Raw genomic sequence first — 16,472 nt, 5'->3', positions numbered from 1 at the left:
TCTCGAAAGCGTTCAGTGATATATGAGAAATGCACGTTTGAACTTGTAAAACTCATTTTTCGTGGCAAGACGTTTCTTTCTTTGTAGCCCCTACCATGCAGGGGCTAGAGTCAATGACGTACGCAACTTAAGCATGCAATATTTCGTTATAAATTCACTCCTGAAAGTATTCAGTGATGTCTCAAAAGGCACGTTTAGTTAAGTAACGTTTAGTAAAACCTAACTAAAAACCTTTAGTAACGTTTAGTAACTTGACGTACGTTAAGTTAAGTACGTTTAGTAAAACCCATTTTCGGGACAAGACACATGTTTCTTATTTCTTGCCCTACAATGCAAGGCTAGAGTCAATCATGTACACAAGTTAAATATGCAATAGTTTTTATAAATTAATTCTTGAAAGCGATAGTGATGTTTAATAAAGGCACGTTTAAGCTTACAAAACAGATGTGCTATAGCTATGTAACATACATAACAATAAACATAACATATAAATAAGAAGGAAATTTTGTAATGCATATTTTAATCAAAACTGCCAAGCAAATAGTACTTAACTGATGAGCTAACTCTGTTGCCACTAAAAATAATATTATTCTTGAACTGCAGGAGTTATGCCAAATTTGATTGAGAGGAGCCCCCCTCGCTCAACCTCTGCCCTTTTTTATGCACGGTAAAATGAAAGCATTTTACCATGCAATGTAATAAATATAGCTAGTTGGTCATTGCAAGGATTTTATTTATCAATTGCCTTTCAAACCATTTAAACAGGAAATATCTTTAAGTAAATGGTATTAAATTAGCCTTGAAATTCTCAAATTATAGCAATAAAAATCCCACTGGAAAAATTAAGACAATAAGTCCAACTTTAGCTAAAGAGTGAGGCGTTAACAGAAGCAGTACCCCCCCCCCCCAAAAAAAAAAGATTTATACAGAATAATTCCTATTTTTCTCAAATTTTAAAACTGTTTTAGGTCCTAATTAAATGTTGACTTATGATCCAATTTTCACTTGATACAGAAACATGTTTGAGGAGCATTTTGGACCCAAAAACAATAGCAGAAAGCCATGGGGAAGAAAAAAGCACTGAATACAACCAAAAACGATAACTGTATGATGGGGAAAAAAATGAAACAGATATTTTCCAACAACATCCATTAATTTCAACCTGTAATAAAAAAGTTGAATGGTGACTTGCCCATATCTCCCCATTATCCAAGTCATATTGATAACTAAAAAAAACAGACCATCTGAGAATTATGACATCAAAGAAGGAGTCGGTTTTTATGAGCTACTGTATTCCTTCTAGACTTGTTTCATTGTTGTTGTTTATTATTATTTAAGAATTAACAACGCTTCTTGACTACTAAGGTCCCTGCGTTGGCCCTGCAGTGCATTCCTGCAGCGTGATTTGATCTCTGGGTCCCGTATTACCAAGCTAAGGTCAAATCCACTGCGCCACCACAGGACTTATTGTTGTTGTTGTTATTTTTTTTTCCATTTGAACATTTCACTGTGGAATAGATATAAGGTAAAATCGAGTGCCAAAATATACGAAATAGAATCTATAGGATAGAATATATTACAGACTATATTAATACATTACATTAAATTCTATATATATATATATATATATATATATATATATATATATATATATATATATATATATATATATATATATATATATATATATATATATATATATATATATATATATATATACACCTTTTTATTTGGTTTGGTTCTGGACTGTAAGCAAGGAATGGCTTTCTTATAAAGAATAATTTTAGGTTATTTAAGACCTCTCAAGGACCAGGCCTGGGCACCGTAATGGTTTAATACATGTTACAAAAAGAACCAAGGATACCTCAACAGCTGTTTCGAAAGTATATGGCACATTTTTTCCAGTATTACACACCATGCCTGCATCCATTTTGGGATCCATGATCTCAATGGCAGACATTGCTTCAAACAATCCAAATGAGCCATCATGAACTAATTCACCTATTTCCAGTTCTAAAAAAAAATACAGTTAGAGAGCATCCATTTAAGTATAATAAATTTTAAATTTTTTTTGTTTACAATTAATGAAGATGCCAGATGGTGCAGTTTTGTCTACTTGAGTAGATCTTGTGGGTTCTTAGCAGCCTTGTTGACTTGCATAATTTTTCAACAATGTTCACCTATTTATATTCATAATGCTAACTCGAAAAAAAAAAATAATCAGAAAACATTTGTATATAGCCTAGATCTATATTTGGGCATTTTGAGGGGAGGACTGGTATGCAATTGTGATATTAGCAATTATTGTGTTTAGAAAGAGGATTTAATAGGGAATCAAACAGTGTATTTTATTGATAAAAAAAAAAAAAAAAAATCTCCATTCCACCTCTATGTCCTGAAACCCATTCCACCTCAATTTTTTTGTAGAGCTTAGTAGTTGATATAACGTTGGTTAAATGGGTCCTCAGATACCAAAACTACCCTTATACAATAAATAGATCTTACTTACTCAGTAAATAAATCTTGATATATTATATTTATTAAATAAATCTTAATAAATCTCTTAATAATAAATTAATCTCTTAATAAATCTTACTTACTCAGCCTTTGAAAGCACCAACATTCCATAGCCTTACTTGACCTTTGTCATTTCTATGGCTTCTAATATTCTAATCTTGGTTTGTGGATATATCTTCCATTTCTTCAAAATATTTCTTATCTACCATATTTACTAATAATGCCACTCCAACAAGCTGAGCTAACCACTTAATTAATTTTCATGCTACCTAACATCTCCTCTTTACCCTAATTCATTACTAGTCCGAGCAACTAGGTCTTCTTAAAGTTATTTTCTAGACCTATTTTTGCACCTTAAACTCCCCAAATACCTCCAAAATTCATTCCTTTTTGCCGACATTTTTACACACAGCTCAAATTATCTACATAAACAATGCCTAGGAAATTTTTACTTCCGCGCACTTCCATGACTTATGCAGTTCTCATATAACCCAAAGCAATTGTGCCATTTTAAGCAAACATATATTTTATGTTTTAATTAAAAACATATATTTAACATATATACTAACATATATACATATATACATATATATATATGTTATATATATATATAACATATATAACATATATACATATATACTAACATATATTTTAAGAATTATATCTTACAAATCTAGAGATAAAGAGAAATGGATGTAAAATCCCGAAATTAAGGAAAACTGTTTTTCCAAAATTTAGATAAGTTTTTAGAAAATCAGGATTACAAAAAAAACTTAGAAATAAGGAGTATGGGTAAGAGCTTAACAACACCTTCCCAGGGTACATTTTAGGAGCAGGATTCATACCTGAAAGTTGTATTTACCTAACAAAACTACTTTCTTAGGTATGAAATAGTCTCATCTTGAACTTCACTGAAATCAGATTGCAAAACATAAATATAGGCCTATATTGCAAAAGATAAATACAGGCCTAGTCTAATATTTGATTTCCATTCAAGACTTTTTTCCAAATATATTGATTGCTATATCATAGTTTGAGCCATGCATTATAGAGCAATATGATAAATCTTGACCAATATGGATTCTTACCAAACAAAAGTTATAAAAACCAATAATTAGAAAAGTTCAATGATTGGACACGAGCGAAGGAAGTTCTTTATTCTCCCCAAGTTGATATTTTTCAAATTGTTGTCAGAATATGCAAAAAAGATAGCAAAATTTTTAATATAACCAAGGACTGGGTGGGATACACTTATTATTCCTTACCCTAGTCTATGAGTCATATTAAATAAAAAAAACAAGTTTTTTCAACTGAAAGTAAGGAGCGACATTAAAACTTAAAACGAACAGAAATTACTTCGTATATGAAAGGGCCTGCTTCCTCATCAACGCCCCGCTCTTTACGCTAAAGTTTGACTCTTTCTTTCAACTCTTCTTTTTAAAACAGTAAAAAAACTTTAGCGTAAAGAGCGGGGCGTTGATGAGGAAGCAGGCCCTTTCATATACGAAGTAATTTCTGTTCGTTTTAAGTTTTAATGTCGCTCCTTACTTTCAGTTGAAAAAACTTGTTTTTTTTATTTAATTTCTGAACGTTTTTGAATCAATGCATGTTTTGATTTTGGCTCTCCACAGAGAAATAATTAAAACGAAATTTGCATTTTTTTTTTATTTTTTTTTGGCTAAATGGCTTTCTCATAATTTTGATCGAATGATTTTGAGAAAAAAAGAGCGGGGGAGGAAGCCTAGTTGCCCTCCAATTTTTTGGTTAATAAAAAAGGCAACTAGAACTTTAATTTTTTACGAATCTTTTAATTAGTAAAAGATATACGTAACTTATAAACTAGCTTACGTAAAGAATTTTTTATTCTCATGTTTTTATTACACATAGGAGAGGGTTCGCCCCCTCGTCAGTACCTCTCTCTTTACACTAAATCTTTAATTTTGGCCCAATTCATTAAGAATGACCCCTGAATCACAAAAGCCGTAGAATAAATAGTTGACATTACTAAAAATACTTTAGCGTAAAGAGCAAGGTATTAGGAGGAGGTGAGCCCCTCATATGGGTAATAATTTTTGTTCGTTTTAAGTTTTAATGCTGCTCCTTACTTCCAGCTGAAAAAAACTTTTTCCTATTTATTTTTTCATTGTTTTTTTTTCAAAATAATGCTAGTAAATCCTGCGCTCCCTTCATGGAAATTTTCTTCCCCCATGACAAATTCCTCGATGGAAAGTTCCCCCAGTATATCCCCCTCTTTTCAACCCCTCCCCCCAACCAAAAAATCATCCTGAAAACACCTGTACACTTCCCAATAACCATTACTATATGTAAGCACTGGTCAAAGTTTGTAACTTGTAGCCTCTCCCACGGGGACTGTGGAGGAGTAAGTCGTCCCCAAACACATAGTTATAAGGTTTTTCGACTACGCTGAATAAAATGGCTATCTCAGAATTTTGATCCGTTGACTTTGGGAAAATAATTAGCGTGGGAGGGGGCCTAGGTGCACTCCAATTTTTTTGGTCACTTAAAAAGGGCACTAGAACTTTTCATTTCCGTTAGAATGAGCCCTCTCGCAACATTCTAGGAAAACTGGGTCGATACGATCACCCCTGGGAAAAAGAAAAAAAACAAAAAAACAAAAAAAAAACAAACAAATAAACATGCATCTGTGATCTGCCTTCTGGCAAAAAATACAAAATTCCACATTTTTGTAGATAGGAGCTTGAAACTTCTACAGTAGGGTTCTCTGATACGCTGAATCTGATGGTATAATTTTCGTTAAGATTCTATAACTTTTAGGGGGTGTTTCCCCCTATTTTCTAAAATAACACAAATTTTCTCAGGCTCGTAACTTTTGGAGCGTAAGACTAAACTTGATGAAACTTATATATTTAAAATCAGCATTAAAATGCGATTCTTTTGATGTAGCTATTGTTATCAAAATTCCATTTTTTAGAGTTTTGGTTTCTATTGAGCCGGGTCGCTCCTTACTACAGTTCGTTACCATGAACTGTTTGATATGTAAAAATATTTGTTCCAAAATCAATCCAGGCCAATTTTGAAACTATTTAAGGTTCCAGATTTCACAATTATTTCTGGGAGTGAGTTCCAGTCAGCCACTCCAAAAATTGGCACTTGATCTATTTATTGCTACAGGTCTGAATATTTTTCCTTATGTCCTCTTGTTGTATTTATTTTTAAAGGGTGAAAATACTTCTGAAAAGACAGTTTCTCCATGTTGTGCTTTACTTTATACAGCCTGCTTTGTCATTTATTGGTAGTTGAGGTATAGAAGCAGTATTTTTCTTCCCTTCCATTTTTTTGTACATAGAAAAGCAATGTGGTCTGAGATACTATTTATCCACAGGACCTTGGTTTTTGATGTATTAAATTTTAGACCTAGGCTTTGGAGGTTCTCAGTTAAGGTGTCAATGTCTTTTTGTAGTGGTGTAACATCTTGAGATGATATTAACTTCTTATAGAGTTTTGTGTCATGTGCATAGATTTATGGTAGTGCTGATGATATTTCTGTAAATCTTGGTAATGAAAGGTATGAAGAGGAGAATAACAATCACACTATCCTGTACAGCCCCATTGGTCACTTTTGCTGGATTGGAAATACAGTCACCCACTCTAACTTTTTGAGTTTGACTTCTGAGGAATGATTCTATTCACCATATTATTTGCCTTGGCAAATTTCATTGTTGGAGTTCATCCATTAGCTTTGCATGTAATACACTTTCAAAACCTTTTTCAACATAAAATAGTACTCTACAGATGCTGTGACCCTCTTCCAGGTTTTTGTTCCAAATTTAGGGAAGAGTTTCACAAATCATAAAACGTCACAAACCAAGATAGTACAAAGTCATAAGATAAAACAGATATTTATTTTTTTAAGATTGCTATCACAAGCCCTGAAGAACAAAATTTCAATCTCAGGATCAACAAGTCAAAACAAAAAGATACCTTTATGGATACTATTTTCAGCATGGATACCACACTTTAAATTAGACATGGTGCTTATCATTGGTGCTTTTTATCCATTCCTGAAAGCTTCATTCATCTAACTCAAAAATTTCCAATATAGCCATATACTTTAACTTTTATTTACATCATAAACAAAAATATAAACTATTACAGATATAAATCACTACGCTATGGAAAAAACGAGCAAAATAAGCTTCTAATCTGGAGTTTTACTCTAATAAATCAACACCGTAATGCAGAAATCAGAGAAAAATACACTATTTAATACTTTTTCTATTTCTATGCATCAATGCCAATGTGTCTCACCCCCTGGTGGGGGGGGGGAGGACTGTGTATAGCATTATTTTTTTAGGCTCATAACACAAAATAAAGCCCATTTGAGAATCAAATCAACAAATTTTTTATATAGCCTAGGGCTATATGCAGCACCCTTGGGGGGGGGGGGTTGGCAAAATTATGATGGCAGGGATCATTATATTAGAAGAGGATAAAGAATGGTACAGTTCTTTTTTCTATCTTATAACATAATTTTTTCTAGAATAGCTTCAAAAAGGAACAGGAGATCTGGTTAAGGTTACTCATAGAACAGAAATTAGGTAGAAAAAAGAATATATACAATTCAAATCCCTTTTGAAAACTCCAATATAGTCCTAATTGGACCAGATACAGCCAAAGGCCATGTACAAAGTTTCCAATATTTTTGTTTGTTTTTAGCTTGGCTTTATTTACATTGTTAATCAAAACTTTTTATAAAGCCTAGGGCTATATCTGGCACCCTTGGGGGGGGGGGGACTATGATGAAAACAACCATTATATTAAAATAGAACAAATAATGGTATATTTCTTTTTCCTATCTTATAAGACAAATTCTTCTGAAATAGCCTTAAAAGGGAACTGGAACTCTGGTTAAGATTACTTATAGGACAGAAATTAAATAAGAAAAAAAGAAATATACAATTCAAATGCCCTTTGAAAAATCTGATATACTCCTAATTGGACCAGATACAGCAATAGGCCATGTACAAAATTTCCAATGTTTTTGTTTGTTTTTAGCTTGGCTTTATTTACATTATTAATCAAAACTTTTTATATAGCCTAGGGCTATATCTGGCACCCTTGGGGGGGGGGGACTATGATGAAAACAATCATTATATTAAAATAGAACAAATAATGGTATATTTCTTTTTCCTATCTTATAAGACAAATTCTTCTAAAATAGCCTTAAAAGGGAACTGGAGCTCTGGTTAAGATTACTTATAGGACAGAAATTAAATAAGAAAAAAAGAAATATACAATTCAAATGCCCTTTGAAAAATCTGATACACTCCTAATTGGACCAGATACAGCAATAGGCCATGTACAAAATTTCTGTTTTTTTAATCTTGGCTTTATTTATATAGCTAAGTAAAAATTATAGCCTGGGACTATATCCAGCACCCTTAGGGGGGGGGGGATTATGATGGCAGTGATCATTATGTTAGAAGAGAATAAGGAATGATACAATTATTTTCTCTATCTTATAACATAAATCTTTCTATAATAACCTCAAAAAGGAATAGGCGATCTGGTTAAGGTTTCTCATAGAACAAAAATTAGACAGAAAAACACAAATATAAACAATTCAAATCCCTGTTGAAAATATCTGATATAATCCTAATTGGACAAGATACAGTCAAAGGCCATGTACAAAATCGCTGATGTTTTATTTTAACTACACTTTACTTATATAGCCAAGCAAAACTTTTTATATAGTCTAGGGCTATATCCACCACCCTTAAGGGGGGGGAGGCAAAATTATGATGGCAGCAATGATTATATTGGAAGAGAACCAATAATGGTCTATTTCTTTTTCCTATCTTAAAACATAAATTTCTCTAGAATAGCCTTAAAAAGGAGCAGGAGCTCTGGTTAAAATTACTTACAGGACAGAAATGAAATAGGAGAACAGAAACATACAATTTAAATCCCCATCAAAAGCTCTCATTTAGTCCTAGTTGGACCAGATACAGCCACAGTCTATGCACAAAATTTCTGATGTTTTTATTAAGCTTGGCTTTATTTATATAGCCAAGCAAAACTTTTCATATAGCCTAGGGCTATATCCAGCACCCTTAGGGGGGGGGGGGCAAAATTATGATAGCAGTGATCATTATATTAGAAGAGAAAAAATAATGGTAATTTTTTCCTGTCTTATATCATAAATTCATCTAGAATAGCCTGAAAAAGGAACAGGGGCTATTTATATAGCCAAGCGAAAAATTTTATATAGCCTAGGGCTATGTGCAACACCCTTAGGGGGGGGGGGGATTATGGTTGCAGAAAAATTATATTAGAAGAGAAATTGTGATGGCAGTGATCATTCTATTACAAGAGAACAAATAGTAGAATATTTCTTTTTCCTATCTTATAACATAAATTCCTCTAGAATAGCCTACTCTCCTAAAATTCCTCTAGTGATTAGTAGCCTAGGGTAAGACACTTAATAGTCAGATATCTAATGATCACTTACAACAATTAAAACATTGAAAAATCTCTACAAGATTATTTACAGAGTGGATTCTTTCACTATTGATTTTTAAAATTTTATTATAAAGCTTGAGATTAGCTTGCACACATTTGCTATAATAATAATAATAATTTATTCCAGAAAAAGCCCATGGGCCATAGGAAATTTACATAACAAAAAACAAACAACAAATTAACTAAATTAAATTAATACTATTTAAAGAAAATGCTCCAAACATACCGCTGCAATCCTTACAAATTTTGCTATCCTTTTAATACTCAAGAAATTTGTCTCTTTCATTCTATCTACCATCCACATCTCATTCAATTTTTTTTTACCATACATCTCTCACCTCCAATCATTCAATTCAACACATTCACACAAAAAATATATTAAACCTTCATCCTGAGATCCACACATAAGGCAAGCAATAGATTCTACCTTCTCCCCTTTTCTCCCTTGATACTTTCTTTGGTAAAATTCTAGTTAATTGACTTCTTGCTATCTTGGAAAGGGTTTAGGTTAGGAAAATGAAACTTTCAGGGATGGGTCTACAGGCTACAGTATGTCCTGGGAAGGTATTTTCAAGTACCTACCTCCACTGCTTCTCCCTCTAGAGGGCCCTGACCTTTGATGACCTTTAAAAATATGTGTATCACAAAACTGAAACCTTGCAAGATAAATCTTATGCTTAATTGAAGTATAACAAAATTGTTTTCAACTTTATAACTTTGCTCAATCCCATTTTATATGGTTTTAAAGATATGCAAATACATTTCCTGAATTTTGAACAAAAAAAACATTGATATGGCTCAAAACTCTACTCAAATAACAGGAATTATATTTTCAGAAGTAAAGGCAGACAGAAGCAACTAGTAACTGAAAATTAAGGTGAAATGTCATTTTGTCCAATAGATATGGACCTGTCATGTAGGCAAATTTCAGGGCCCTCTAGAGGGAGAAGGAGTGGAGGTATTTACAGAGATAGCAAGAAGTCAAGTAACTAGAATTTTACCCTTTCTTTTCTCCCCAATCAAAAATTCATTTCCCCTCCAATCCAAATAAGCCTTCAAATCCTCTCTACTTGAACCAGCCTTCCAAAATATAGGCTACAACATTCATAATTTCAAATATTCACAATGTATAACAGTGGACTCTTAATCTTGGAAAATGTTGTCTAATCTTGGACACAAAATCTTAGTTAGAGCAAAGTAGGCTATTCAAATCATATATATGCCCAATATTACCTTAATTCGCACTTCGGAGCGAATTAGTTGCAAGAACTGTGATGCTCTGTAATTGATGATGGCGATAGATCTGGTTGCTGTGCTAAGGTCAAGTGGCAAACCATAGGGACTAGAGAGTGCTGGAGAGATGCAATTTAAGCCCACTCGGTAACAGTGATCACATGGTAGGTATGGTTCAAGGACCATTCTCCAGCAATTTAGAGTTGGCACCACTGCACAACAGCAACTTTGGATAGAGTGTGTGAGATGGTTGGGTATGACAAGCTGCATCATCCTCCAAGCTAACTCTCTATTGTGTTCCACAACTGTTATGGTAGTGAGGGCTGGGAGGGGTTTTCCCACTGGAATCTCCATGGTTTGGCCTCCCATTCCTTGTCGAGCCTCTTTTTGAATTCCTTGGGCGAGGTTGCCGAGACTGTCTCTTGGCTTAGTTGGTTCCAATTGTTCACCACTCACTGGCTGAAAAAATCTAGTTGGACTTTGGTGTTAACGCTGGATTTGAACAGCTTTTTGGAAAGTCCTCGTGTTTGCTTTTGGTGGGGAGAGAAAGTGAACAGCTTCTGATCCCCTTGCTGTAGGTACCCGTAGGTGAGCAGCATGTTGTTACGCCTATGCTGAAAAACAAGTGTTGAGAGGTTAACAGATTGTAATCTTCTGCAGTAGGGCTGACTGTGTAAACTGTTGATGCATTTGGTGGCTCTCCTCTGGACTCCCTCAACAAGCTGGATGTCACTCTTGTAAAAAGGACCAGCAAGACATGTTCCGAAATCTAGGATTGGCCTGACCAGAGCTTTATATAATTTCAGAAAAACTGTGGAGGATCGACTACTGATGGTTCTTTCCAGGAGTCCCAAATTTGCATTTGCTTTCAAAACTACTTGGGCGGTGTGCTTGTGGAATTTTAAGCTGTCATCCAACAGGACTCCCAGGTCTCTACCACTACTAGAAGTAGGAATCAAGACTGTCAATGACGTTTTGATGTTGTATATAGTGTACTGGTGCTGCAGATTACCATGGCCGAAATGAAGAGTGATGCACTTTGAGATGTTGAAGGACAGAAGCCATTTATTTTATTTCTGCCACCAAGGAAGTCCATTAGCCAGTCGACTAGTTTTTTATCAATGCCCACGGCTGTAAGTTTGGAGTGCAAACAACTATGGGGGACTTTGTCAAAGGCTTTGGCAATGTCTAGTAGAATTAGGTTGACAGGAAATCCTCTGTCAAGAAGCTGAGTAATTAGCTCATAAGTTTCGAGTAGGTTGGTTTTGACTGACTTCCTGGGAAGAAAACCATGTTGTTTGTCCAAGATAATGCTGTTGGAAACTAGGTGCTTGAGAACTGCGTCATTGACAATTTTCTCTAAAACCTTAGTGACAGCAGACGTAAGGCTTATAGGTCTGTAATTTTCAGCTTTAGACCAGTCACCCTTTTTGAATATGGGTGTAACATAAGCAGTCTTCCATTGTGAGGGAACAGCTCTGCAATTCAGAGAAAACTGAAATAAATGGCACAAAGTGGAGGAAATCTTGGTGGCTGTTTCTTTGAGCAACCTCGGGTGGATTCCGTCAGGGCCAGCTGATTTGTTGGCATCAAGGTTTTTTAGCCTCTTTTCCACCATAGGTACAGTGATAACAACTGTACTCATGGGAGATGGTATGATGTATTTAGGAGGGGGTGGAGACTCACTATCTGGTTCTGTTGTGAAGACAGAAGCAAACTGGTTGTTTAGTAAGTTTGCTAGTTTCTGGGTGTCAGTCACTCCTCCTCCATCATCAGTAATGAGGTGTTTAACACAGTGCCTAGCGTGGTCTTTACTAGAGACGTAATTCCAAAACTTTTTTGGGCTACTCTTGCATTCATTGGCAAGTCCAAGCTCAAAATTTTGGTATAGTTGTTTAGTTAAGTTTTGTAGTCTGTTCTGAGCTTGAACGTACTTTTCATAGTGACCAGGCTTATCTCTTTTTTTCCAGTGGTGCAATTTGCAATTTCTTTGTCTTTTAATGCTAGGGGTCATATACAGTAATGTCTTCGGTACAGGAACCAGCCTTTCCATTGTGTTTCTACTCTGAATCTTGGTGCCAGCTATTGGACATATTTAATTTAGGACAAGTGATGTGAATCAGAATAATTACATTTAAATGGAATAGACTATAGGGGAAACTACTATCTAAATACATATATTGAAGTTTCCTAAGATGGTAGTCAGCTAATCCTAACTAGCCTAGCTTGGTCCTCAATATCAGTTAATCACAAATATATAAACCCATATACATAATGTCTAAGATTAGGAGCCTGCTGTTTATATACAGGAAAGATATTCTTCAACAAGGATAGACCTATATTTGTCCAAGGCACTGTCAGAGTACTGGGGGTGTTACCCTAGACAAATTCTATGTCTAGAATACTAGGGGGGTATATCCTTCAAGGGTGGAGTTGACAGGGACTGGGAGAGGGCTGAGTGGAGGCTGGACTGGGAAGCTAAGCCAACATAATTACATCACTCACCACCAGTGAGAACTACAGGAGGATCTAGGGTAACACAACTGGTACTGGGACACTTAAATCACTGCCTATTCTGGGACAGAAGCTTTGATTGGATTGCAACATGTCCAACAATGGGACAAAAGACTTTAATCTTGGATGATTGGGTCTGTCCAATTTTTGGAACTGGAACTTGGTTTGGGTGTCCAAGATTAAAGTCTTTTATCCTAGTATTGGACATGTTGCAATCCAATAAAAGATTCTGTCCTAGAATAGGCAGAGTGATACAAGTGTCCCAGTACTGGTCATCTTACCCCCACCTTATCTTGTTGGCAAATGCAATTTAAGGTGTATTAAGTGGGGTATTTGAAGTCTATCAAGCTAGATAATGAAAAAAATTCTATACTGACTTTAACAAAAGTAGGCTAACTGATGCAAGGATTTTGAGTCAGACTAAGGCAGTCTAAGATAAAATTTATTGACCTTTTCCTCAAAAATATCCAACATCAAATACCTCTCCCCCTGAAAGGCTTCATGACCAGAAATACAGGGAGAAAGAAAGGTCAATGTTGATACTACTGAAAAATTGTTTGGGCCATGAAGCTATTGTTAATAGATGCATTTTGACTTTTTGAACATCTTTTCTATCTTGCAAAACTAACGCAAACTCGCCATTATGGGGTTATTCTGGCCCAAATATGCCTATTCTTGTATTTACACATAGCCTATAGAATTGCAATCATTTCCATTTTCATTGATCAGATATTTGAAATTGCCAATCTGTAATAGTTTAGAAACAAATTTGGGCTATATATTTGCGCACTCTGGAGGGTGGGGGTAAAGCATAGCATATATTAAAGTCAATTAACTAGAATTTTACCCCAAGCCAGAGTGAGTAAAGAGCCTTGGCCTAGGCAAAATAACAGAGATCCAACTTAGACCAGAGAAATAAACTGCAGGTCAGTGTTAAAAAATTATAACGATAATAATGAAAAAATAGTAATACATGTCACACAAATTATAGTCATGATTCTTTGGCCTACAAATCATAGTTATATCTGACGAAATAGGCCTAATCATAGCATTAAAAAAAATTGATGTAAATCTTAACCCACCTTGACACGCTTCTGAGAATTTTTCTGTTACATTTATCCAATTCCATATCCCTGAGCAGAATGCAGAGGATTCCCTTTTTTCAGAATTTGAAGGACTATCCATCTTTTCTTCATTTGATGATGATAATATAAAAAATAATCAGAAAATTACCCCGGCAAAAAACTTATTTTCCCCGAAAAAGACAGACGCAGAAAACTTCATCTTAAATCGCATTGTCAGCAAGATAAAGTAAGGCTGAAGATAAGAAACAAAAGCCTTAAAAAATTAGGCTAAAATAAGAAAAGGTTTGAATAGAATGTGAACATAATGGCCTCTTTCTGCAACAGTAGTTTGGTTTTAGGAAAGGTTTCAACACAATTGATCGTATACTCATGCTGGAGAAGGCTATTAACAATGCCAAAAGTCAAAAGAGGGTCCTCGTAGCAGCATTTGTTGACTTCGAATCTGCTTTTGACAAAATATTAGAGAAAAAGCTATGTCAGATTTTTAAGACAACGGATATTCTAGACAAGTTCATCTATTTAATCTTTGATTTCCTTAATAATAGAACATTCAAAGTGAAGATCAATGAAGCTGCATCCTTTAGTCGTAAACTCCATCAGGGTTTAATGTAAGGATCGCCACTCAGCCCATTTCTTTACCACCTCTTTCTAGCCGAGCTTGAATTTTCAAGTGAGAATTTAGGGCTAGTTACCTTTGCAAATGATCTCACCATTTGCAATGTAGAAGACAGCATTAATGAAACAATTACAAAGTTAAATACTGCTGTGAAAGAATTAGTTTGGTTCTCCAAAGCAGTTGGAATGAGTGTATCAGCCCAAAAAGAAGGAATAATGTTAAATAACAAACATACTTTCACTACAATGGCTCAAATTGAGGAGAGTATTTGAAGAGAGAGACTTGGTTTAGTAAAAAAAATGCAGATTAGTGGGAATGAAAATAGACCATTGATGGACTTGGAATGAACAAGTAGAGGTGACGAAAGAGGTCTGCCTGAAAAAAGACTGTAATTCTAAAAAGATGTGTTTCTACAAAATGGGGAAACTCACCAACTGTTTCGGGAACTTTTTACAAATAATTTAAAAAGCCAAAAATGTAGTATTGGATAGTTGATGGCCATACCAAAAAAACACAAAACTTGTCAAAACTGGAAACAATCCAAAACATGGCACTCCAACTAGCTTTTGGCTTGTAGCCACACACTTCTAGTAATTGTACCAAGAAACTAGCAGGAGGTATCCCTATAAGCGAGAAATAGCCAAAGCCACTGTTAAATATTCTATCAAGATTTAAGCTTACGGGAAGCAGCACACTATTTTCAATTTTTGTCATGGGAGCGCTAGGCAGCAGAATAAAATCGGGATTGCATCGTGGCAAGATTTTTCAGGACTCTGTCCGAACTGGTCACTGGATAAAATTCAGTTTGATTCTTTTTAGTTCCTTCCTCCATGGACGTTTTTCGCCCACGAAATATCAGCCTAAAGTTTATACAAGACAAAGAGAAGAATATCCTACATCAGCTATTTATGGCTGAATTTTCAAGAAAAAAAGCTACAGAGTTCAAAGTTCATCTGTATATTATACTGACGGATGCCTAGCAGGGAATAAACCTGTCACAGCAGCAATAATCCCACACACCTCTCTATCCATTCAATAGCATCTCCCACTGGACTGCTCAGTTTTGACGGCTGAACTTGAATCACTAGAGGCTGTCGAAATTTGCTTCCCCATTTTAGCAAAGTAGCAATCTTCTTGGATTCTCAGGCCACTCTTAATCTAATGAAAACCTTAACCTATAACGCAAAGGGAAGTAATTTCCTGGAGAGAAGAGAACAGCTTGATTCTCTATCTAACATTGGCATAGTAGTGGATTTCCGGTATTTTCCTAGCCATGTAGGCATCCACTATGACGAAAAAGTGGACTGTCATGCCGCAGAGACTGCGAAGTCTATTAATCCACAGCTTGTTCAAGGAAATTCAATCGCACTAAGAGATGCAATTAGAAACCATCCTCTTTATAAAAAGCCTCCTCTTGCTCTAGTTCCAATTTTCAAAGAGCATGAAATAAATCGGGGCCTACTCTAAAGTGAAAAGCTCAGCATTAATACTGAGACGAGAAGAATAGATGGGAGCAGCATAATGAACCAAGTTGTAGACTCCGCAGATTGACTGAAAAAAAAACTTTCAACACCTTCTCTGCAAGTATTCCTAAAATTTGTAAACTGCATACCCTATCTCAAAATTTTAAACTTCTACTTGATATTAACCTGACTGTGGATGTTCCTTTACCAGCTCCCATTGAAAAGAAGTTTTACAGGGAGGCTATTGATGTGGTAATAAGTTTTGATGTGTTTTGAGAGCAGTTTTTTGTGCTTTGAGGATTGTAGATAGCGTTGCGCCGTTGAGGCATCATACCATGCTACATTAGTTTAGCTTGTTTGTGTTTGAGATATACCTATTTTCGAGTGACGATAATTTCAATAACCTATGAAGTGATTGTGTTGCTACAAATATATCTAAAAATGGAAGCAGAAGAAGCTGATGTTAGCCTACAAAGCATTCTGAAAACTAAGCATTTAAAATCCGGACCACTGGCGCCATCTATTATTGAAATTCTCATC

The 16,472-nt window shown here is 35.0% G+C and overlaps 1 protein-coding gene across 1 annotated transcript in view; it reads right to left on the bottom strand.

The window, feature by feature from the left end:
• The window catches only part of LOC136037784 (N-alpha-acetyltransferase 35, NatC auxiliary subunit-like), a 68,323-nt gene extending 54,324 nt beyond the window's left edge, over nucleotides 1-13,999 (bottom strand). Inside the window, exons 1-2 of the mRNA XM_065720617.1 lie at nucleotides 13,851-13,999; nucleotides 1,865-2,013 (exon numbers count right to left, since the gene is read on the bottom strand). Of these exons, the coding sequence (XP_065576689.1) occupies nucleotides 1,865-2,013; nucleotides 13,851-13,953 (252 nt within the window). The 5' untranslated portion in view covers nucleotides 13,954-13,999. The remainder of the gene's footprint in view (nucleotides 1-1,864; nucleotides 2,014-13,850) is intronic.
• Between the last annotated feature and the right edge of the window lie 2,473 nt (nucleotides 14,000-16,472).

Source organism: Artemia franciscana, chromosome 17 (genome assembly GCF_032884065.1).
Source record: "Artemia franciscana chromosome 17, ASM3288406v1, whole genome shotgun sequence".
Taxonomy (NCBI): Eukaryota; Metazoa; Arthropoda; class Branchiopoda; order Anostraca; family Artemiidae; genus Artemia; species Artemia franciscana.
The sequence above is the reverse complement of the archived record's forward strand: the minus strand, read 5'-3'. Positions and strand labels throughout refer to the sequence as shown.